The sequence below is a fragment of the Tachysurus fulvidraco genome, chromosome 18, assembly GCF_022655615.1.
Source record: "Tachysurus fulvidraco isolate hzauxx_2018 chromosome 18, HZAU_PFXX_2.0, whole genome shotgun sequence".
NCBI classification, from domain to species: Eukaryota; Metazoa; Chordata; class Actinopteri; order Siluriformes; family Bagridae; genus Tachysurus; species Tachysurus fulvidraco.
The window spans coordinates 16,732,520-16,757,506 of NC_062535.1; the positions used below are offsets into that span (position 1 = coordinate 16,732,520).

At 43.2% G+C, this 24,987-nt stretch overlaps 3 protein-coding genes across 8 annotated transcripts in view; 2 read left to right on the plus strand and 1 right to left on the minus strand.

Moving 5' to 3' along the window:
• Positions 1-7,980, plus strand: part of pi4k2a (phosphatidylinositol 4-kinase type 2 alpha) — a 10,474-nt gene extending 2,494 nt beyond the window's left edge. Inside the window, exons 2-9 of the mRNA XM_047803558.1 lie at positions 3,076-3,276; positions 3,828-3,959; positions 4,175-4,328; positions 4,843-4,904; positions 4,990-5,089; positions 6,205-6,338; positions 6,694-6,753; positions 7,027-7,980. Of these exons, the coding sequence (XP_047659514.1) occupies positions 3,076-3,276; positions 3,828-3,959; positions 4,175-4,328; positions 4,843-4,904; positions 4,990-5,089; positions 6,205-6,338; positions 6,694-6,753; positions 7,027-7,188 (1,005 nt within the window). The 3' untranslated portion in view covers positions 7,189-7,980. The remainder of the gene's footprint in view (positions 1-3,075; positions 3,277-3,827; positions 3,960-4,174; positions 4,329-4,842; positions 4,905-4,989; positions 5,090-6,204; positions 6,339-6,693; positions 6,754-7,026) is intronic.
• A 721-nt stretch (positions 7,981-8,701) lies between these two features.
• On the minus strand, positions 8,702-13,056 carry avpi1 (arginine vasopressin induced 1). Its single transcript, XM_027136468.2, has 3 exons — positions 12,730-13,056; positions 10,424-10,808; positions 8,702-9,833 (listed from the first exon to the last, which is right to left on the minus strand). The coding sequence occupies exons 2-3, from the start codon at positions 10,798-10,800 to the stop codon at positions 9,692-9,694; spliced, it is 519 nt and encodes a 172-aa protein (XP_026992269.2). The 5' UTR covers positions 10,801-10,808; positions 12,730-13,056; the 3' UTR covers positions 8,702-9,691.
• On the plus strand, positions 12,151-22,849 carry zfyve27 (zinc finger, FYVE domain containing 27). Of its 6 annotated transcripts, XM_047803567.1 has the most exons (14): positions 14,089-14,562; positions 15,279-15,549; positions 15,670-15,740; positions 15,889-16,075; positions 16,177-16,272; positions 16,366-16,478; positions 16,660-16,784; positions 17,046-17,117; positions 17,242-17,262; positions 17,450-17,470; positions 18,663-18,804; positions 20,799-20,845; positions 20,998-21,079; positions 21,346-22,849. In XM_047803567.1, exons 2-14 carry the CDS (start codon positions 15,329-15,331, stop codon positions 21,411-21,413), a joined length of 1,266 nt encoding a protein of 421 aa, XP_047659523.1. In that variant the 5' UTR covers positions 14,089-14,562; positions 15,279-15,328; the 3' UTR covers positions 21,414-22,849. The 6 variants fall into 6 exon arrangements, with proteins under 6 accessions (XP_047659521.1, XP_047659522.1, XP_047659523.1 ...); XM_047803565.1 differs by lacking the exons at positions 14,089-14,562; positions 17,242-17,262; positions 17,450-17,470 and adding exons at positions 12,151-12,260; positions 17,766-17,822; XM_047803566.1 differs by lacking the exons at positions 17,242-17,262; positions 17,450-17,470 and adding an exon at positions 17,766-17,822 and having other exon boundaries at positions 14,086-14,562; positions 16,366-16,472.
• The last annotated feature ends 2,138 nt before the right edge of the window (positions 22,850-24,987 follow it).

Consider the following 24,987-nt stretch of genomic DNA (forward strand, 5'->3'; position numbering starts at 1 on the left):
AATAAAATAGTGCAAAGTGTTAAATATAAACAGAGAAACCAGAGAATTTAGTGCAAGTTTAGTGCGAGGGAGTTCACTAGCTGTTCATTTTCTGGTGAATAAAGTGTTTAAAGATATGTGCAGTGTTTTTTAAACCTAAATAAAACTGAGGTAGACTGATATATATCTGTAATATAAAACACAAAAGCGATACCATTACATGATTGGCTGTTAGTGTGTTACTCCCTACGTTGCTAGGTTACCAGAGAGTGAGTGCCTTTGTTAATGCAACCTCTGTTTTCTTCTGACGAGGGATTAAAAAAATATCGAACGTTTTATCGAACACATTTTTTATTCACATCGATCACGTGTCTATCGCGATACATATCGTTATCGTTTTATCGCCCAGCCCTGCTCCAGATTCACACATTTTCTGGAACTTCTCATGAGGCCAAATTTTGGGAAACTAATAAGTTGTGAAGGATGTAGAAACATCTGGAATTCTTTTGCTCATCCCCAGGATTTGTGTGATTGGACATTTAAAACTTCTCAGAAGCTCCTAATGAGCGGGAGGTTCTGGAACTGTCCAGAATGTGTTTTGTTTAAATCCTTAGCTTCTGTTTCTGTTCTGTTCTAGTAAGTGTTTGCTAAAGACCCACAAGCTCCATATATATGATGAAGTGTGTGTGTGTGTGTGTGTGTGTGTGTGTGTGTGTGTGTGTGAGAGAGAGAGAGAGAGAGAGAAATCAGAGTGTACTGCTAATCGTATTTATTCCCCACTGTGTAACTGACCAAATCCGATTTGCTCAGACTGCAGTCATGTGGTCGATGAGCAGGCAGAAGTAATGCAGAGCACCGGATCTTAAGCATTTTAAAGAGTTTTAGGAAACAGATACTGTGAAAATGCAGATCCCAGATATATTAAATATGGTCATTAGTTGTTATAGCCTTGTCATGGATCTGTAGTCAACATGAAGACGCCTCCAACTTGATGTGACTGATATTAATCTAATGTAAAACCTCAATAAAAGGCAGCAGATCACCGTCGCTGCTCGAAACCAACACAGTTCAAGAAGAAAAACTGCAAGAATGAACTGACGAAAAGCCGGACGAAGAATCTGACAGTCTGCATACAGTATCTGTTTAATATTAACCAACATCCAATCAGCTGCCTGTTGCTATGCTGTTGCTATGCTGTTTTAATTTGGCCAGAGATACCATTGGTTGCCGTACTAACAGGCTGTCTTTGATTGGACGAAATCTCTTTTTTGGAATCGTGTTCTAAATAACGGTCTAAAAGAGATTTGACCTCTTTGTCAGATTGTCGTGTCGTGTGATTATGTGACTAATATCGGACCGTGGTGTTGCAATTAGCTGCACTGAATTACGGGAAGATCCGGACACACTGCTTTCACTCAGTGTTAAAACATGATGTTATTTTTAAGCTTTCCTGTAACCTGCTGCAATACTCACAATGGGATCTTTCAACTTTTCGCAACAACACGGTATGCATCACTGACCAAAACGCTTGGGGGAAAAACTTTCTTCTTCATCATCTTCTTCTAATAGTTACAGCTTCACAGATCTAATAGATCAGCGCTTCTGTAGACATGATTAGATTAAAGCGTTCAGTGTCAGATCTACATGTGCCCAGTTGTGTCCATGTGACCTCTAAATCCCACCCACTGGCTTTACTGACACTACACTATTATCTCGTCTGTCTTCGGTGTAGCAGATGACGTCACGGGCTCTGGTTGTTTTTTAAACCCATCTGGATTGTGAGTGCACCAAATTTACAACCAATCAGAATCAAGCATGCTGTTTCAGCTACCAGTCTGTAAATGAGTGAGTGTTTTATCAGATAACAAACAGAACATGTACGGCAGCACATCTGTTACATGCGCTCTCGGATCAGGGACTTTTGATTTCCAGGACAGTGAATTCACGAAAGGTGATGAGTCAGGGCTCAGTGCAGGACACTCGAGTTCTTCACTCCAACCTTCACCTCCTCCACACCATGGAGATCTTCATGGAGCTGCTTTTGTGCACAGGGACATTGTCATGATGGAACAGTGTCTGAGTCTCTTAATTCCAGTGAAGAGAAATGATCAAGTTAAAGACAATTGTACAATTGTGTGATCAGACTTTGGTGAAGAACAGCGTATGTGATGGTCAGGGGTGCACAAACATCTGGCCAGTCAGTGTAGATATCCTAAGATTTGATCCTATCATAAATCTATATTTTAAAACCATCGAGCGATGGCTTAACAATAGGCTTAATTTTTAGAAGAACCGTACGACTGACCGGAGATTATAAGGACACGACGTACAAACTGGGTATATTGAGTCAGAATGGAGTCATGTGTATTAGCCAGGAATGTTACATACACTGCAGCGCATAAGGAAGTAAGAGAGCTAATGTGGCTTCAGATTTACCTCAGAAGTGGGAAGTCAGAGCTCTGGACGATCTCGTTTTCAGCCTCCGTGCGTCCTAGCTACAGAGTGTGGTGGAAAAACACGGACGCTGTTTGTGTGTAATGAACATATTTATATTTTACTGTAGAGTCGGTGTTAAAGATGAAGCAGATTTTTAGAGATACTCATTTAAAGGCAAGGTTCAGGAGCTGAGAGCATGTACCTGAGTAGGAGTTCAGAAGACCATCCCATGTACCTGAGTAGGAGTTCACAAGACCATCCCATGTACCTGAGTAGGAGTTTATGGGACCATCCCATGTACCTGAGTAGGAGTTTATGGGACCATCCCATGTTCCTGAGTAGGAGTTTATGGGACCATCCCATGTACCTGAGTAGGAGTTTATGGGACCATCCCATGTTCCTGAGTAGGAGTTTATGGGACCATCCCATGTTCCTGAGTAGGAGTTTATGGGACCATCCCATGTTCCTGAGTAGGAGTTTATGGGACCATCCCATGTTCCTGAGTAGGAGTTTATGGGACCATCCCATGTACCTGAGTAGGAGTTTATGAGCTGAGGAGAGGTTTCTTTTGGTGTGTGTGTTCAGTCATGCAGTGAATAGACAGTACGTACATTATTTATAATAGATCTTCTGAAGCGTGTTTGTGTTTGTGTGGAGCAGAAGATCATCGGTGTGTTCAAGCCGAAGAACGAGGAACCGTACGGTCAGCTGAACCCCAAGTGGACAAAGTGGCTGCAGAAGCTGTGCTGTCCCTGCTGCTTCGGTCGAGACTGCCTCGTCCTCAATCAGGGCTACCTGTCTGAGGCTGGAGCAAGCCTGATGGACCAGAAACTGGAGCTCAACATCGTGCCAAGGACCAGGGTCAGACACACACACACACACACACACACACACACACACACACACACACACACACACACACACACACACACACACACACACACACACACACACACCAATATATATTTAATCAACTATCCAGTGCACGTCTATAAATAAGCACACGATTCATTTAGCATCACAAATACACATGACAATAGTGAGCACGCATGTTTGTGTGTGTGTGTGTGTGTGTGTGTGTGTGTGTGTGTGTGTGTGTGTGTGTGTGTGTGTGTGTGTGTGTGTGTGGTAAATGGAACTAGGCCCTGTAGTTCTGTAGTTTGGGGGTTGAATGGTTTCTCTATTCAGTCAGCTTTTTCACTTCCTGCTGATAGCATCAGCTTTACCGCTCTCTCTCTCTCTCTCTCTCACACACACACACAAACATTTTTTTCGACATGTATTGTGACATTTGACTTACTGTCCCTTGTACATCACACACATTTGAACACACATATGTACATCTGCCTCAAGTGGTGTGCTTGTATGTACACACATTCAAACTAAGATGTGTGTGTGTGTGTATGTGTCAGGTGGTGTATTTAGCGAGTGAGACGTTTAACTACAGTGCCATAGACAGGGTGAAGTCTCGGGGGAAGCGACTCGCCCTGGAGAAAGTGCCGAAAGTAGGGCAGCGTTTCCACAGAATTGGATTGCCGCCCAAGGTGAGCCTTTACACACACACACATGCACACACACACACACACACACACACACACACAAACATGGTGGTTATTAAGCACTCGGTTATTTCCCAGCTGTAACACAGAGTCCGACTCAGAGCTCTACCCTCCATCCTGTTTTGTCCGTAGCTCACGGTGCCTCCTGTTGTCCTCAAGAAAAGTCTTTTATAAACGATTTATCTGTTTCTCCGATTCAGGTCGGCTCTTTCCAGCTCTTCGTAGATGGTTATAAAGACGCAGATTTCTGGCTGCGGAAGTTCGAGGCCGAGCCGTTACCCGAAAACAACAACCGGCAGCTCCAGCTCCAGTTCGAGAGGCTCGTGGTGCTGGACTACATCATCAGGAACACGGGTACCTACTGTACAGCAGCCAGATAGTAAACAACATGTTTACAGAAATAAAGGATAAATATTTACACCAATCTGGCACTTAATCCATCAGAACTGTTTTGTTTTTTTTGTTTTTTTAACCTGAAACCCTCGGAAAAGGAAAGTCTGGATTTAACACTCCTGATTTTTTTTTCCCATGTAGAAACCAAAGTCTGCACATTGGCCCTGTAATCAAACATAATTTGCATATCATTACCCACTATGTAGCCTCATTTGCCTATCATTTACATAGCAAGTTTATTACACAAAAACATTGATGATATTCCTGGTGATTCGTATCACAGGATCAGGGTTCATATGATCTCCTCTTAATAGACGTTTAATCCCGTTATAATTGTGATATTCATTTCCTCAGATTAGTTTGTGCTTTATTCCCACAGATGTGCTTGATTACACATGGCTGTAGCATCAGAGCACACGATTATTGTACTAAACCCTGTGTGTTGTAAAGTGTGTGTTTGTCTGTAATCCTGCAGATCGAGGCAACGACAACTGGCTCATAAAGTACGACTGCCCCATGGACACGTCAGGGAACAGGGTGAAGATTTTTCTTTCTGGTTTAAAGTAGAATTTTGAATGATTTTATTTCTGATGTTGATCGTGTGTGTGTTTGTGTCCTATAGGACAGTGACTGGGTGGTGGTGAAGGACCCCATCATTAAAATAGCAGCCATTGATAACGGCCTGGCATTTCCCCTTAAACACCCAGATTCCTGGAGAGCCTGTAAGCTAAGGAGCATTCAGCACAAGCATCACATGTCACTGACTAATCACACGCATCTACACTGACTGATTACACGCATCTGCACTGACTAATCACACGCATCTCCACTGACTAATCACACGCATCTCCACTGACTAATCACAGGCATCTACACTAACTATTCACAGGCATCTACACTGACTGATCACACGCATCTACACTGACTGATCACACGCATCTCCACTGACTAATCACACGCATCTCCACTGACTAATCACAGGCATCTACACTAACTATTCACAGGCATCTACACTGACTGATCACACGCATCTACACTGACTGATCACACGCATCTACACTGACTGATCACACGCATCTGCACTGACTAATCACAGGCATCTACACTAACTATTCACAGGCATCTACACTGACTGATCACAGGCATCTACACTGACTGATCACAGGCATCTACACTAACTATTCTCAGGCATCTACACTGACTAATCACACGCATCTGCACTGACTAATCACACGCATCTACACTGACTAATCACAGGCATCTACACTGACTGATCACACGCATCTACACTGACTGATCACACGCATCTACACTGACTGATCACACGCATCTACACTGACTGATCACACGCATCTACACTGACTATTCACAGCTATCTACACTGACTGATCACACGCATCTACACTGACTGATCACACGCATCTACACTGACTGATCACACGCATCTACACTGACTGATCACACGCATCTACACTGACTGATCACACGCATCTACACTGACTGATCACACGCATCTGCACTGACTGATCACACGCATCTGCACTGACTGATCACACGCATCTGCACTGACTGATCACACGCATCTGCACTGACTGATCACACGCATCTGCACTGACTGATCACACGCATCTACACTGACTATTCACAGCTATCTACACTGACTGATCACACGCATCTACACTGACTAATCACACGAATCTGACTAGCACCTACTGACCTACCACAATTCTACAAATCACACAGTTAGAGTTATAATCCTTGACGTTCCAGCAGAACCCGACACACTTCAGTGCTACAGAACATCACAGACTGTTTTGTCTGTCCGTTTTGTCTGTAGACCCGTTCTACTGGGCGTGGCTGGTTCAGGCGAAGGTGCCGTTCTCTCAGGAGATCAAAGAACTCGTCTTGCCCAAACTGTCTGACCCCAATTTCATCAAGGACCTGGAGGAGGACCTGTACGAGCTCTTTAAGGTCCATACACACTACACACACACACCACATACACACTGTCACTCAGTCCTAACTACCTTTCATCCAGATTCGATCAGTAAGAGGAGCGCTGAGCGTCAGCAAGACTTTTCTCACTTTATTTAAATTAGTTAGAACAAGGTAAGGCATCAGATCCAAAGCTCTGCTTATCAAGTCGAGTTGTAACTGGTAGCTTTAGAACTAGTCAGTCATGATTTGCACACGGTGCACAAACCACCGTAGGATACGTGTGACAGACATCTCACACACATGGCATTACCAGCAAGTATAAATCATCAGACTAAAATCTAATAAAAGTATTTAAAATCGTGTGTGTGTGTGTGTGTGTGTGTTGCAGAAAGATCCCGGTTTTGACAGAGGCCAATTTCACAAACAGATCTCAGTAATGAGAGGACAGGTCAGTACCTCTCTCTCACACAGATAAGTTCACATTCATGCTGTGTCATGCTGAAAACTCCATATGGTTGTTACTGTCATGCTGGTTTGAATATTTCACAACCTGCTTATGTCCTGGGACTTTCCTGGGATTTTCCTGGGATTCTTCAATGTGCTGTTACACGATTGGTTGATCAGTTAACTGCGTGAAGCTGTAGGTGTTCCTAATAAAGTGGAAGGCGAGCGTGTCAGCACATTCTCAGGTGGTGTTAAATGTTTTTCGGTTCTCTCTCAGATCCTGAACCTGACTCAGGCCCTGAAGGACAGTAAATCCCCCCTGCAGCTGGTTGAGATGCCCCCCGTGATCGTGGAGACGGCTCGGGCGCCGCAGCGTGCCAACAGCGAGTCCTACACGCAAAGTTTCCAGAGCAGACGACCGTTTTTCACATGGTGGTGATGCGTACCCTGGGTGGTGGGCGGAGCTAACCCGAGACATGCTGCTCTTCCGCATGAACTGCATTTTGGGAAAGAGACAATGTTTGAATGACCGAAGCAGAGGATCCACTTCCTTTTAGCCTTTTTTTTCCCCTCCCAGAATCAAATCTGTGATTCTTGGAACATTACTTTAATATATGTACACTGACCTGCAACACTGATTGCACATCTACACACACACAACTCACCCCATTATACTATAATCACACTGGTGATGGACGTGCATGTAACCGTGCAGTTCTCTCTTACCTGCACTGTCTCCCTCTGGTGGTTTGGAGGAAGAAGTGCATGTCCATAACCACTGAACCTAAAACGTGTGTAACTGACAACAGTGCCAGACTTCTGTGTAGAGATTTTCCTTCTTGCTCTCTCTCTCTCTCTCTCTCTCTCTCTCTCTCTCGCTCTCTCACACGCACACCTTTTTTTTTGTTGTTTTAAGATCTTTGCAAACTTCTGTTGCATTCTCCAGAGTCTTACATTTTATTCCACATTCTGTATTTTCTCCATCACACGCATGCATCTCTCTGATGCTGACTGAGCATGTGCAGAAAAACTCCCTGTTTTTTCCCAGTTTTTTTATTATTATTTAATAATGTTTTTTTTATTAGCATTATGTTTTCTTCAATGATATAAAGAAACTGACCCTAACAATGTCATGGCGATGTATGATGCACTGTATAAATTTGTACGTAATGTAATTTAGCCAGAAAATATACGCTGTAACCGAAACAGTAAATGGTTCCCAGAAGCTTGATTGGTTGGTTATGTTTGGTTTTTAATTGCACATTAATCACAAATGGCTAAATCACAACGTGGCACATAAATACACACATAAATAATACCATACATAGTGGAGCTATAGAGTACAAATATATATAAAAAAAACAGCAAAGAAGTGAAGAACTCTAGTGATAACACACTTAGAGTGCTGTGTTTATATTACTGTAATGATTTTAAACACTGGATCCATATAAAACACTTTTCTAACTATACTTTAGAATCTAATATCAGATTTACACCATATTTTCCAGACTCTTCGGTAAAAATCACATGGTGGAGTCGATTAGTGAAGTGTCGCTTTGTGGCCCATGGTGTTGTAGTGTAGTTTTAGTTTTTGTCCTCTTAGTGTTGTCTTTTTAGTTTTTGTCCTCTTAGTTTGCTACACTGGCTTAAAATAATATAACGGTTTAAAACAATAGCGGACTAATGACATAGCCTTGAGGAATACCCATAATCCACTGGTGGCAAAATGATGATTCTTTGAAACACCTTCATTAAATTAAAACAATCTACACTGGCTAATGTAAATACTCCAAAGAAATGGGCATACTGTAATTCTTAGCGTCCTGAATGAGTTCTTGTTCTCAGGAACTGACACAAACCTCGACCTCCTGAAGAACCCGGGATAACACCGCAGCTACATTTCCTATTAGAGTGATGTTAATATATTTCAATTTACAATAGAGCAAAAAACCTAGAGTGAAGCTAAATTTTATTTCTCCACGCTACACTGCTCAACATAATCAGTCAGAGTGTATTAACCGTTTTCGGTGATAAAACACTGTAATGTGGAAGAATGAGTGATTTACTCTTCGATGCATATTCTTCATCATCATCAACAAAATTTCCTGAACGCTGGAGCACATGTTGCTAAATGTATTGCTACAGAAGACGATGATGAAGCTCAAGTACGACCAGGTGATCCGACTCAGACGCGTCCACACGGAGACGTTTTAGAGTGACGCTGCCCGATTAAAAAAAGATTCTGTGGCAACACGTTACTTTAAGAATGATGATCATAATTGCACGATATGGAACCCAAATACGTATTTCTTTCCAAATATGACATATCCTGAGGTAAAAAATAACCAGACGCGCTTCAATAGGGTTCCGTGTCGGAGTCAGATTGTAAATTATCGGTTATTTTTCCTTTTGCTGTGTCAATATTCAAAATATGGACGTTTGCGAATCAAAAACTCACTGTGTTTCATTGATGATTCATTTAAACAGAGCAACTGATTAAAAAGAAATTCGACAGATGTGGTGTAACGAGGTAGTTAGGGGTCCAAGCACCGAAGTGCTGCAACCATGTTGTTTTTCTACTATTTATTTTTTTCCTTGTCATAATATTGTTTGAGCAGCATTTTAACCTCTAGATGAATTTGGACCAGCATCTGATTTGGGACTCGTAACATCGTAATGCAGCGACGATTTGGGAATTGTAGTGAATGTCAGCGTGTGGAACGTGTCTTCTATCTTTAGTTCTTCTCTTTTTTTTTATTTGTTGCAGCAGCAGCAGCAGCAGCGTGATGTAGTTTTGCAGTAAACACACGTGAGCAGCAGCTCTGTAGTGTCTCTCCATCTTAGTGTTCACGTTTTAGCTCCCTGATGGTAGCTGAGGTTGAGTTTAGTGTTGCGGCTACATCGTGTCGTTCGGTGTTGTTTGAGCTTAGCGAGCTGCGGTGTCAGTGACGTATTCGGTGCAGGTAGCGCTCCGGATCTTTCTCGTCCCGGCTCCACGTCGTCCCCATCTCTTCCTCTTTCGCTGGGTCACATGACTTGGCATCGGTGTCGGCCGGGACCTCCGATGGCGTCCGCTCGCTCGCTCTGGAAAGAAAACCATCACCACATCGAATCCCAGCAGCATGACGTCACCAACATGATGCATACAATAACATCGGGATTTTAATAATCATCACGATTCAACAATATTTTTAGAAAACGAAAAACTATTCTAAAAGTAAAACTAACAAGCTCCACTAAAACCAAGATTTTTTTGTGCTTTAGTGTTCCGAGCACTAAAGGTGTTACGACACGTGCTTCTGTTTTCACTCAAAAATAATTTTAAAAAAAGGTAAAAGGAGCCACAGGAGCTGGATGATAGGCCAAAAATATCACCACAACTTTTCTACATGTCTCCAATCGACGATGTAGCTAAATGACGGTGTACAGGCTTCCTGACAAGCTGCCACTGAAAAGTCATGTATGAGGGCATTGCAAAAATAAACCCTTTGATTATTTAATGTAAAAATGAGGGACATTTATGTAAAAAAAATCTTAATCTTAAAAATGTTAAGGTGTTTATCAAAAATAAAAAGATTTCTAAGGTGTGTAACTTATTTTAAAAAAAGTATAGAAAATATACAGTGAGATTTTATTGCTTTGTTTGTCAAACCTTTCTATATCACGTCTCTGACCTGCTGTGGCCGACTGCTCGGACCCCTCTGCTGGTCTCTGCTCTGATCCCACTGCGGGTCCTCGCCCTCACCCGGAGCCCCACCAGTGCCTGTGCCAGCCCTTCATCCTCCTCCTTATCCGAGACCTCATCTCCATCCCCATCCTCTTCGTCTCCATCGGTTCTTCTCCGGTTCCTCCAAACCTGTCTGGCTTTCTGCTCAGCGTCCGGTTCCCCAGCAGAGTGGAAGAGGCGCCTGAGCTGCCGCAGGTTCACCCCCTGGAAGATGTTGGCGGAACCCGACTTGCGCATGCGGCGATCGGAGGCGGAGGTCCGACAGAAGGTGGGCTGAGGTGCTCCGGGCAGCACTGCAGCAGCACTGACACCGACCTCCTCCATCCGCAGCTCTGAGGGGGCAAAGAGTTAAAGGTGCGGGGCTTCAGAAAACGTTTTCATCTTGGAGATGACAAGAAGGTTGTGAGATTAAAGGTTGTGTTGTACGTTCAAGCAAGACTCTGGAATAAAAGAAGCTCCCAAATAAATGATAAAGAATAAAAACACAAGCTTAAACATGAAACCTTGAAGGTGCAAGAGTGAACAAACCTACAATACATTCAGCTTCCTGATGGTTTGTAGAGAAAAACAAAAAGCGTTGTTATACTAGATTATACTATATAATCCACACACTCAGCACTAAACATACAAACATCCCATTAATCCTGGAGTATCACTGCTACAGGAAACACACCAATTAATGAGCAAATTACAACCAGGTTAAAATACAGGCGAGGGAATGAACATACTTCACCTTCTAGAGAACAGAGTTTCTAAATACGTGTGTGTTTGGTTTCTTTCCTTCCAGTTTTCTGACTGCGTCTAACTGCACGTCCTGTTCGCCGTTCTGTGTTAATTACATGTGTGTTGGAAATACAAGCAGGAGTTAATCAGAGCTACTCAGGCCATTAAAAACACCACTAATCGCTACCTCGGTGACCTGAACACACCACAGAGGCTTAAAAACACCACGTGTCCTGACTGAAATGTAAAATAAACACTGCAGCAGGTTTACACACAAGAGTGTGTTATATCTGACTACATCCTGAAGAACGACACTGATAAACGATCCCGATAATCCTGCGGTGTCTCCTTAACCACGCTAATAGAGCATCTGTATAATATTACACACCGAAGTTGACATTTTCGCACGTAGCCACAGTAAGAGTCTTTATTCTTACTCATGTTTTCATGACGACTAAACTGGAGATCAGAGATTATGTGTGGGTGTAATACACAGCTCCATATCACAGGAGAATATGAGCTCACAGTAAATTATTATTATTTTTATTATTATTATTATTATTATTATTATTATTATTAGTTCATATTAGAGGAGGGAGTAAGTCACACATGTGCGAGTCAGAAGTAAGTCTCAAATCATGAATGTCAAGTCAAAGTCAAGTCGAGTCTTTTTTAAATATTTATCAAGCAAGTCTCAAATTTGTGACTTAAGTCTGACTCGAGTCAAGTCATATGACTCGAGTCCCCATCTCTGGTTAATATGACATCATTATTTTATATCATCCAAAAATAATGTTTTTTTTCTCTCTCCCTATGATAAAGATGAACTCATTCCAAACTGATCCGTAATTAATTAATTAATCTTTCTGCTTGTTTTGTTTTGGTTTCTACGTCTGTGCAGAAAACCGTTACTAAGCTGCGTGATGACGTCACTGCAACTTACGTCATCGTTCAGCCGCTTACGTGTTTCTAACGTACGCCTTTTTTTGCAGACTGCGTGATGACGTCACGCCGACGCACTGCAGTCTTTACCGCTCTACGTGCGCGTAGAAGAAAAATAAGTAAGTAAGTAAGTAAGTAAGTAAGTAAGTAAGTAAGTAAGTAAGCAAATAAGGGATGAGAGAAAGGAAAGGAAACTAATTCGACGGGGTTAATAAACGACGTGAAAGCGACGTTGCAGCAACTGACCGGTGTAACAGTGACATTAACGTTTGTGTCGTGGCGGTGACGTCAGCAGGCGGGCACGTGCGCAGCTGTTCACTGTATTTACTGCTCCTATAATCTCCACCTTTACTTCAGTTTAATATTGTCGTTAAATGGACGCGTCGTGAACGCGAGACACAAACCGTCGTTATGCAGCTGGTTTAAGACGGACGCGTCGTTAGGTGTCTGTAACTAAGTGTAACTTTGTTCACGGTGGATTATTATGTTATTATTATTAGTGCACACACACACACTCATGCATGAGTTAACGCTGTGTAGGAAATAAAAAGAAAACATATGCATGAATACAGAGAAGTACAGACTAACCGTTTAGTGTCCTGATGGTGATTTTTATCCTCCTTAATCACGGCTGTATCATCCGGAAGCGGCTGGATCTTTAAAATCCTCTGTATTACTGAGTTTGGGAGATTCAACTCGGGGTGTGTGTGTGTGTGTGTGTGTGTGTTTTAGTGTTTCTGCGGATCAGTTTTTTGTTGTTTTTTTTCTTCTTTTTTTTTCAAGCCACAATTCTTCCGCTTACGTTCAACACGTCGTTATCCAATCAGAGAACTCGGATTACGTTAAGACCCACCTACCTTTACTACTTCTGACCAATCACAGCGCAGCTCTCCGTGAGCGTTAGTGTACAGAGAATGAAAAAAGAGAAAAAAAAGGTGTCATTTTCATTGACGTCATTGGCGCTGATCTTCATTCCTGCAGAGTGACAGATGTGACATGTTGTACAGAGAAAGAGGGTCGAGCTCGTAGGGAAACACTTATAAAATCCATAAAACGTGTGCAAATAAATATTTTAAGCATGTTAGACCACGTGCCGTGTAAATGAACTGTAATAAAATTATAATTTGATATCAGTCAAAACAATTCTGTAGAGCAATTAACTGTTTTCATCTGTTTTAAAATCCGTGTGTGTGTGTGTGTGCGTGTACAAACAAATGAAAAAAACGATCTGAAAGCATCTCTAAATATTTAATATGAATAAGCCCCGCCCACGTCTGCACTGCTGCGTTAAGCAGCCTTACATCAGATTTACAGTTTTACATCCGTCATTTAATCAGTGACTTATTTTGCAGAAGTAAAGTGTGTCGAAATAAAACGTTGCTGTGACAAATGCACTTGTTATTTATGACAACTATCAGCTAACTTACACAAAATAATTTAGAAAGTATAATAAAAGTTTCAGAGCTACTGTAAGTGTAGAATATTTGTGTTTAATGTTTAGAATATTATTGTAAAGAATGTCATGAAGGACCTCTAGGTGGTGGTGCTGTGTAAACATCATGCTGGTCTGATGCACACTGTTACTCAGATAACTGATGTGTGTGTGTGTGTGTGTGTGTGTGTGTGTGTGTGTGTGTGTGTGTGTGTGTGTGTGTGTGTGTGTGTGTCTGTCTGTCTGTCTGTCTGTCTGTCTGTCTGTGAGTGTGTCTATGTCTGTAAGTCTATTTGTGTGTGTGTGTGTGTGTGTGTGTCTGTCTGTCTGTCTGTCTGTCTGTTTCTCTGTGTGTGTGTGTGTGTCTGTTTCTCTCTCTCTCTCTCTCTGTGTGTGTGTGTGTGTGTGTGTGTGTGTGTGTGTGTGTGTGTGTGTGTGTGTGTGTGTGTGTGTGTGTGTGATTATTGAAACCTACACAAAAGGAACATGTGATGCTGTGAGTATCAGCTGAGGAAACCATCATGTGACCACGTTTCCACACAACCCTCTCACACAGGACACCGTTATTTAGATAAATAACCTCTACAAAATGTTCCACATTATTTATACTAGTAAGCAAGTAAACTATTGCACCTATAAATCTGCACATGCTAGGACTTTGTTATCACTGACACGTTAGACCAAAAGGTTTACTTTCTATCGTAAACATCTCAACCAACAGCAAAAAGGTGGAACATTTGATCCAAGGTCAAATCGATGCTATCAGTGTTTGATTGTGTAATCTGATTGAAGCTCTTATCCTGGTCTGGCGATCGACACGGCAGCCTGCGCTATGCGGAAGTAGTTTGGCACTCTGGAATGAACCGTTGTTTACTTTGTCTTTTAAGTGGATTGATATAAATTATAAACCTCGTCGGAGACTTTTGGATGGCGGATGAGGTGCAAATCTCTCACACACTGCGCTTAACAGCGTGAAAACACGAGAAAAGGTAAATAAACACAATAAACTGCAACGTCGAAGATGCTAACGAGCTAAAGCTAGGAAGAGGAACTGGATACTGAGAAGTGTCTATTATTATTATTATTATTATTATTATTATTATTACTTTTATAACAGTTTTTACAGACACAAAATTCTGGTATCACAATATTTAGGTTTGCCAAGATCGCATTAAGAAACAGTTACTATACATCTCTGTATAGTAACTGTTTCTTAATGTTTATATTAATAAATATGTGGTTATGTGAGTCTCAGGGATTTGTGTCTCACTTACGTTATGGTGAAAATCACATAAAAATGTGTGTGTCTGTCTGTGTGTGTGTGTGTGTGTGTCTGTCTGTGTGTGTGTGTGTGTGTGTGTGTGTGTGTGTGTGTGTGTGTGTGTGTGTGTGTGTCTGTCTGTCTGTCTGTCTGTCTGTGTGTGTGTGTGTGTGTGTGTGTGTGTGGTGTGTGTATGCGTATGTGTGTGTGTCTGTCTGTGTTTGTGTGTATGCGTGTGTCTGTGTGTGTCTGTCTGTCTGTGTGTGTGTATGCGTGTGTGTGTGTCTGTCTGTCTGTCTGTCTGTCTGTGTGTGTGTATGCGTGTGTGCGTGTGTCTGTCTATGCGTGTGTCTGTCTATGTGTCTGTCTGTGTGTGTGTGTGTGTGTGTGTGTGTGTGTGTGGGTGTGTGTGTGTGTGTTTGTGTGTATGCGCCCCTGATGTAGCTCAAAATCCAGTCATTCCAGCACTAACTGAACAGCGATAGAGTGAGAGGATGCAGGTGAGCAGTCAGGAGGCTCCACCTGCCACAGGAGAGCGAACAGAGCCGAGCCGGATGTCCAGTAAAGACACGTCATCACCGGACAGCACGTCTGACCTGGTTAGCCCTCGGACCGCGACCTTTGACCTATTCAATATGGTGGTCTCTTACAAGCGCATGGCCATCTTTCTGGAACCGGTTACAGATGTGGTGGAGGTGCTGCGCTATTTACTCGGGTGGGTGACTAATGAGTTTTTTAGTAAAGTGAACAGACTCATGAATGACATGCTAAAATTTTTTTGTGGTGTGTGTGTGTGTGTGTGTGTGTGTGTGTGTGTGTGTGTGTGTGTGTGTAGGTGGAGAATGCCTTTGTGTTCTCTCTTCTTCTGCATCCTACTGAACGTCCTCTTCCTCACACTGAGTGAAGGTGAGGCCTAAGTAATAATTCGGTAGCCACGCCTTCTTTCTTGTGACTGACAGACGCTGAAACAGCCACCTTCACCAGGATTGACAGATACATAACATACTGCAAGGATATAAAAATATGGCTTCTTGTCTTGTTTTATTCTTCCCAGTGGTCTGGTTCTCTGTGTTCCTGATGGCATTCTCTGTCCCTGCTGTGCTTGGTTACCTTGGTGATCGTTGCCAGCACGATGGCAGTGACACATCTGTGGAGAAAAAGAGTCACTACGCAGTGCAGCGCAGAGAGCTTCAGACCGTCCACATGAGTCGCCAGGAAGCAATGATGGAGGTTAAGGGCCTGTAAGTAGCCATCTTAGTGAGGTCAGGAAGTTAGTGTACAGGTCTAGTGTTAAGCAGAAAGGTGAAGATGTTACGTGTGTGTGTGTGTGTTTGGGTTTCAGATTAAAGAGGCTGGATGAGTTCCTGACCCAGGCGTGTGTATACGCAGAGTCTGTGTATAAGGTCTTGTACTGGGAGAGTCATGTAGCCTCCTCTGCGTGAGTAACACACACTGCCTGACACCTGCTGGGGGATTCTGTATACATGAGGGGCAAAAAGAGCAGCTGCTCTGTTTCTGTGGCTCTGTGCAGGTTTTACGGCCTCCTCCTGATGACTGTGTGTTTGCTGTACATGGCACCTGTAGGCTGGAGTCTGTCTCTCATCAACAGCACCCTCTTCATCTGGAACAAAGACTTTTGTAGGGGTCTGTCTGAACACACACACACACACACACACACACACACACACACACACAAACACACTTTTACAGTATAAAATTGGAGTGAGTGTAGTATTAAATGATCATGTTGCATTATGCTGACTGTGTGTGTGTGTGTGTGTGTGTGTGTGTGTGTGTGTGTGTGTGTGTGTGTGTGTGTGTGTAGTTGTGTGGCAGCTAAAGGACTTGTTCCGTTCATCTCCAGTCCAGCCTGCAGAAGGAGACACAGAAAAGAGCGACCCAGACCCGAGCCATCTGTTAGACCAAACTCCTACTCCCACCAGTCTGGAGGTGAGAGAGAGAGAGAGCAACAGAGAGAGGGGGGGAAGAGAGAGAGAAAGAGAGGGGGGGAGAGAGAGAAAGAGGGGGGGGGGTTGTTATCTTAAAGCAAAATTTGAACTACTTGTCATTGCATCGTAAACTATAAAATAGCCAATCAGGTTCCAGTATGCAAATACAGCCCAGAAAACAGTAGTTTAGCAGGAAAAGGGGGCGGGGCTTGTGAGTGTACAAGGAGTACACAGAGAAGTCTGTTATTGTGTCTCTGTGCAGGATCTTTCACCAGGAAGTGTGGAGGAGGCTGAGGAGGCGGAGCCTGATGATGAGTTTAGAGACCCAATAGAGGTAGAGTAACCTCTCTCTCTCTCTCTCTCTCTCTCACTCCCCCCCTCCTTCTCTCTCTCCCTCTGCTTCTGTATCACCTCTAATCTAATCCGCTCTGTCTGACTTGCTGTCTGTGCTGCGTAAGGAGAACCAACTGGTCCTGCAGGTGAGTGGCTCCCTCTAGAGCAGCAGAGGTGGAATTACAGAGTGATTGTGTGTGTGTGGTTATGGATGATCAGTTACACCAGGAACTAGAATAGGATGTGTGTGTGTGTGTGTGTGTGTGTGTGTGTGTGTGTGTGTGTGTGTGTGTGTGTGTTGGAGTAGCTCACCTTTTTACTTTGCCCTTAAAGGAATCCCAGCTGGCTTTTATGGTAAGTAGCTGCTCTGAATTGAGTCACTTCTTCTGAGGAAAGGAAGTCCTGGATAGTTGCATGAAGCACATGCTGTGTGTGTGTGTGTGTGTGTACTTGTTTGTTGCATGTGAATGTTGTCATGCACACAAGCATGTGTACACAGAATGGAACAGATACCTGCAATGAAAAGTGCTTGTGTGTGTGTGGAGTTTTTTATTTATACTTTATTACACAACATTGCAAACCACGCTGGTTGTCCCCTGTTAAGAGGGCGGAGCATATCCCTGTGTAACCTCCCCCTTTTTGGCTGTAGGTGTGGCCTGCAGTCTCTGGGCTGACCAAAGCCCTGTGGAGACGAATAATTCATAAGGTGCCTCGCCCACTCGGTCGCCCTGGGTCTTCTAACCCCGCCTCTTAAAAAAAAAAACTTCTCTCTTTATTGGCTGGTACTCACAGTGATGTCACTCTACCACTCTGATTGGTTCCTTCTTGTCAGGTGTAATTACCAGAACTCAGATGGGTTACGTTGAGAAAATGATCGGGTTTTAACAACGGACTCCGGAATCACAGCGTGGATCTAACGTCTCTCTCACACACACACACACACACACACACACACACACACACACACTCACTCTTAACTCCTCTCCTGATTTCTCAGTCAGCAAGAGAAACCTGCACACTGTTTGTCCGAGGCTGTGAGTCAGTGTGTGACTAATGATGCGCTCGTACACTTCTGCTGCTCATGTCAGTCATTTCCTAGTTCACTCGAGTCGTCTTCCTCCTCTATAAAGACAGCGTGCAGGTTTCTCTTTCTCCGGACTAACTGACAGACTCCTAACCCGACTCGGTTCCTGTGTGGAGATCTGCGCCGGATGTGGGTGTGGTAACGACTCTGCATTGTGGCGGGTGAAAGCGTGCGAGTGATGTGACGTCCTCCAGAACATAAGACACGCTGTGTGTTACACACCTGTCAGTGCTGCGTGTAGGCATAATTATTCTGTGTAGTTTTGCTCCTGTAACACTCACTGCTAAACTACAGGGGGCGCTAGAGTGCTGCTTTAGTGACAGTAAAGCAAAGATGATACAATAAATAATACTAGGGGGCGTGTCTTATATTCTGGAGTGTCTTGTAGTCCAGAAAAAATGATAAATATTTCTCTCTCTCTCTCTCTCTCTCTCTCTCTCTCTCTCTCTCTGTTTGCTGTAGGATGATGATGACAGTGCAGTGGGCGGAGCTGATTACGACTCTGTGTCTGATAACGGCTTGTTGAGCAGAAACGAGCCGATACGCAGCCGTGTGTCCAAACTCACAGAGAAACTCCGCAAGCGTGTGCCCACTAATCCCACAGGTCAGAGTCTCGCTCACTTATTCACTCCCTCTTTTATTCACTCACTCACTCACTCACTCACTCACTCATTTGTTCTCTCAGACATTCATGGTTTTGCTCACTCACTCACTCACTCACTCACTCAGCCATTCACTCAGCCATTCACTCACTCACTCACTCACTCAGCCATTCACTCACTCACTCACTCACTCAGCCATTCACTCACTCACTCACTCACTCAGCCATTCATTCACTCACTCACTCAGCCATTCATTCACTCACTCACTCAGCCATTCATTCACTCACTCACTCAGCCATTCATTCACTCACTCATTCAGCCACTCACTCACTCAGCCATTCACTCACTCACTCAGCCATTCACTCACTCACTCAGCCATTCACTCACTCAGCCATTCACTCACACACTCACTCAGCCATTCACTCACTCACTCAGTCATTCACTCACTCACTCAGCCATTCATTCACTCACTCAGCCATTCACTCACTCACTCAGCCATTCACTCACTCACTCAGCCATTCACTCACTCACTCAGCCATTCACTCACTCACTCAGCCATTCACTCACTCACTCACTCACTCAGCCATTTACTCACTCACTCACTCAGCCATTCACTCACTCACTCACTCACTCACTCAGCCATTCACTCACTCAGCCATTCACTCACTCACTCAGCCATTCACTCACTCACACAGCCATTCACTCACTCACTCAGCCATTCACTCACTCACTCAGCCATTCACTCACTCACTCACTCAGCCATTCACTCACTCACTCACTCACTCAGCCATTCACTCACTCACTCACTCAGCCATTCACTCACTCACTCACTCAGCCATTCACTCACTCACTCACTCAGCCATTCACTCACTCACTCACTCAGCCATTCACTCACTCACTCACTCAGCCATTCACTCACTCACTCACTCAGCCATTCACTCACTCACTCAGTCATTCACTCACTCACTCAGCCATTCACTCACTCACTCAGCCATTCACTCACTCACTCAGCCATTCACTCACTCACTCACTCAGCCATTCACTCACTCACTCACTCAGCCATTCACTCACTCACTCACTCAGCCATTCACTCACTCACTCAGCCATTCACTCACTCACTCAGCCATTCACTCACTCACTCAGCCATTCACTCACTCACTCACTCAGCCATTCACTCACTCACTCACTCAGCCATTCACTGCTCACTCACTCAGCCATTCACTGCTCACTCACTCACTCACTCACTCAGCCATTCACTCAGCCATTCACTCACTCACTCACTCAGCCATTCACTCACTCACTCACTCACTCACTCAGCCATTCACTCACTCACTCACTCACTCAGCCATTCACTCACTCACTCACTCACTCACTCACTCACTCAGCCATTCACTCACTCACTCACTCAGCCATTCACTCACTCACTCACTCACTCACTCACTCACTCAGCCATTCACTCACTCACTCACTCAGCCATTCACTCACTCACTCACTCACTCACTCACTCACTCACTCACTCACTCACTCACTCACTCAGCCATTCACTCACTCACTCACTCACTCAGCCATTCACTCACTCACTCACTCACTCAGCCATTCACTCACTCACTCACTCACTCACTCAGCCATTCACTCACTCACTCACTCACTCACTCAGCCATTCACTCACTCACTCACTCACTCACTCAGCCATTCACTCACTCACTCACTCACTCACTCAGCCATTCACTCACTCACTCAGCCATTCAATCACTCACTCACTCACTCACTCACTCAGCCATTCACTCACTCACTCACTCACTCACTCAGCCATTCATTCACTCACTCACTCAGCCATTCATTCACTCACTCATTCAGCCACTCACTCACTCATTTAATCGACACCATATTCTCTAATTTCATCACTCTGTCTTGCTCTCTTTCTTTTTCATTTAATCCCTCGCTCCCTCATTCTGTTGTTCTCTCACTCTTTCTCTCTCTCTCTCTCTCTCTGCAGGTAACTGTTCCAGCTGTGGCGCAGCGTTCTCTGTGTTAAAGAAGAGGGTACGTACGACTTCAGCACTAAGACCTAAGTGTAGTGGTAGTGTTGATGACGTGCCACTGATGACGGTGTGTGTGTGTGTGTGTGTGTGTGTGTGTGTGTGTGTGTGTGTGTGTGTGTGTGTGTGTGTGTGTGTGTTGGTTGTGTGTTACAGCGTTCCTGCTCTAACTGCGGTCTGAGTCTGTGTTCTCGCTGCTGTTCCTACAAAGTGCTCAAGTCCAGTATGGGAGCTACAGGTCAGTGCTGGGACTCACACATACATCTGTTACAGGAGCTCTACTGCTCTTCTTTATTAGTGTTATCACATGTCATGTCTCTCTCTCACTCTCTGTCTCTCTCACTCTCTCTCTCTCTCTCTCTTTCTCTCTCCCACTCTCCCTCTCTCTCTCCCTCTTTCTCTCTCTCCCCCTCTCTCACTCTTTCTCTCTCTTTCTCTCTCTCCCCCTCTCTCACTCTTTCTCTCTCTCTCCCTCTCTCTTTCTCTCCCTCTCTCTCCCTCCAGCTCCAGAGGCTCAGAGAGAGACGGTGTTTGTGTGCTCTCTGTGCAACACCTTTCTATGCACGAAGTAGCCACCCCATAATAGTCCGTTCCAGCATGTCCGGAAGCCTCCTGAGGTTCCTGTCTCATAGCCGTGGGAATCCTGCTTCCTGACTCATCCCTCCTTCCTCCTGCTTCCTGTAAAGCTTCAGTAGGTGTTTCTGTTTCTGCTCGAGCGGCTCAGCGGGGCGCGAACCTCAGTCAGACTCTGTGAGAAGTAGATCATGACAGATACGTGGTGACGGAGCTGCTGTAACTGTTCCTGCTATTCCCTTTTGGCAGGTCATGTGACCTCAACCTGTGCCGCACGTCTAAATCTGTGGCTGTTCTTATAAGTAATCAGCTGATTCGTTCATTCCTCCCGACTGCACCTTTGAACCCTCGGCCCCTTCTGGTGTCGCGTTACAGAACCACCAAACTCTCAAATCCTTTCTTTTTTGTAGACGTTAACGCTCCAGGACAAGCACAAGCCCCGGCTGCTTTTAGATATTTATCCCCATCTGCCCCAGAGTTTCAGCTTCAACGGTTCAAATATCAAAAGTTCTAAAAACACAACGCTAAAAGTCAGCGACCGTCGTCAGGTATCAGGACGTAGCTCACCGCTAACTGGTGGTTGCTGGCTTCCGTTCAGTGTTAGCTGTGTTAGCTTGATCATCTTATCAATGCTTTATTAATAGCTCGCCGTTATTGTTGTTGCCACGGCACTACGGTAACCCCTCCCACATCTTCTCCCGGTAGTGACAACAACACCGAGAACGCGACCATCGACCTTCTGTCAGAAAACCGTGTTGAGTTCTGACGGATGGAGACGTGCACACGTGTTTATCTATTTACGTACGTGAATACGCTTTATCTCAGCAACATCTGGAGGTTTTTTTTCTCGGACGAATTCCACTGTAATGCAGTCGTTTGTCCTGCGTGTTGTTTTATCTGTCAGCAGCCGTATTGCACATCAGTGTTACTGTAAGACGTTACATCGCCACATCCACTGTTTCCTTGCTGTTTTTGTTATTTTTATTTTAATCGACTGCTCACGCAACTGGCTCGTGCTCTCGACTCCCGAGGATTCCCCGTGACCGTGATGACTCATCAGAGAGCCTTCGTCTAACGGCTTCCTCTTCCTCGGTGCCTGAGTGTCACAGTGTTTCCGATCTCCATTCTTCTTCTCATCCTTTATATCACTGTTTTTTTCAGATGTATGGAAAAGGGGTTTAGAGAGAGAGAGAGAGAGAGAGAGAGAGAGATGAGTGTGGTTTTGTTTTCTCATTTATCATGGTTCATTTTAATCATTTTATTGTTTTTTTTTTGTAAAGATGCTACTGAATGTAAGATGTTTCTATATTTTAACTGTATGATCTCTGTACTGTAAGACGTCTGTATTAAAGCTCTGTCTCTGGACTCTGTCGCTTCCTGAGCAGCGTGGAGCTCAACCGGTTCACAAGTTCAATAAATGCGGTTAGAGAAATAACTCTGTCGTCTCCGAAAGCATCTGATTCTTCACGTGAGTTTCAGCAGATTAAAGCTGCCGTATGTAACGATTAACACTCTTGCCGTCACCGTGGAGTGAAAGGGTTTACGTTCATCACTTCAGCCTTGTGTCTAAGTCTTTTTTGTCCCATGTTGGAGGTTACAGTGGTGTAGAGAAGAGCCTCAGACGCTTCTTTCTGATTGGCTGATATTATTATCTTACATCACATCACTACACATCTAACCAACAACCAGGCTAACATTTGTACAGACTCAGTACTTACACACTATATAAGACAGTACTTACACACTAAGACTCAGTACTTACACACTATATAAGACAGTACTTACACACTATATAAGACTCAGTACTTACACACTATATAAGACAGTACTTACACACTAAGACTCAGTACTTACACACTATATAAGACAGTACTTACACACTATATAAGACTCAGTACTTACACACTATATAAGACAGTACTTACACACTAAGACTCAGTACTTACACACTATATAAGACAGTACTTACACACTATATAAGACTCAGTACTTACACACTATATAAGACTCAGTACTTACACACTATATAAGACTCAGTACTTACACACTATATAAGACTCAGTACTTACACACTATATAAGACTCAGTACTTACACACTATATAAGACTCAGTACTTACATACTATATAAGACTCAGTACTTACTAAGACTCAGTACTTACACACTATATAAGACTCAGTACTTACATACTATATAAGACTCAGTACTTACACACTATATAAGACTCAGTACTTACACACTATATAAGACAGTACTTACACACTATATAAGACTCAGTACTTACACACTATATAAGACTCAGTACTTACATACTATATAAGACTCAGTACTTACACACTATATAAGACTCAGTACTTACACACTATATAAGACTCAGTACTTACACACTATATAAGACTCAGTACTTACATACTATATAAGACTCAGTACTTACACACTATATAAGACTCAGTACTTACTAAGACTCAGTACTTACACACTATATAAGACTCAGTACTTACATACTATATAAGACTCAGTACTTACACACTATATAAGACTCAGTACTTACACACTATATAAGACTCAGTACTTACACACTATATAAGACTCAGTACTTACATACTATATAAGACTCAGTACTTACACACTATATAAGACTCAGTACTTACTAAGACTCAGTACTTACACACTATATAAGACTCAGTACTTACACACTATATAAGACTCAGTACTTACACACTATATAAGACAGTACTTACACACTATATAAGACTCAGTACTTACTAAGACTCAGTACTTACACACTATATAAGACTCAGTACTTACACACTATACAAGACTCAGTACTTACACACTATATAAGACAGTACTTACACACTAAGACTCAGTACTTACACACTATATAAGACAGTACTTACACACTATATAAGACTCAGTACTTACACACTATATAAGACTCAGTACTTACACACTATATAAGACTCAGTACTTACACACTATATAAGACTCAGTACTTACACACTATATAAGACTCAGTACTTACACACTATATAAGACTCAGTACTTACATACTATATAAGACTCAGTACTTACTAAGACTCAGTACTTACACACTATATAAGACTCAGTACTTACATACTATATAAGACTCAGTACTTACACACTATATAAGACTCAGTACTTACATACTATATAAGACTCAGTACTTACACACTATATAAGACTCAGTACTTACTAAGACTCAGTACTTACACACTATATAAGACTCAGTACTTACACACTATATAAGACTCAGTACTTACACACTATATAAGACTCAGTACTTACACACTATATAAGACTCAGTACTTACATACTATATAAGACTCAGTACTTACACACTATATAAGACTCAGTACTTACTAAGACTCAGTACTTACACACTATATAAGACTCAGTACTTACACACTATATAAGACTCAGTACTTACACACTATATAAGACAGTACTTACACACTATATAAGACTCAGTACTTACACACTATATAAGACAGTACTTACACACTATATAAGACTCAGTACTTACACACTATATAAGACAGTACTTACACA

Bases quoted from the DNA above. Each gene is read 5' to 3' on its own strand.
- zfyve27 (XM_047803565.1), top strand. From the start codon at position 15,329: ATGCAGGTGAGCAGTCAGGAGGCTCCACCTGCCACAGGAGAGCGAACA. The intron at 16,076-16,176 runs GTAAGTAGCCAT...TTTGGGTTTCAG, and splicing joins ATGATGGAGGTTAAGGGCCT to ATTAAAGAGGCTGGATGAGT. The intron at 18,805-20,798 runs GTCAGAGTCTCG...CTCTCTCTGCAG, and splicing joins TGTGCCCACTAATCCCACAG to GTAACTGTTCCAGCTGTGGC.
- avpi1 (XM_027136468.2), bottom strand. From the start codon at position 10,800: ATGGAGGAGGTCGGTGTCAGTGCTGCTGCAGTGCTGCCCGGAGCACCT. The intron at 9,834-10,423 runs GTCAGAGACGTG...TTTTCTTTCCAG, and splicing joins CGAGCAGTCGGCCACAGCAG to AGCGAGCGAGCGGACGCCAT.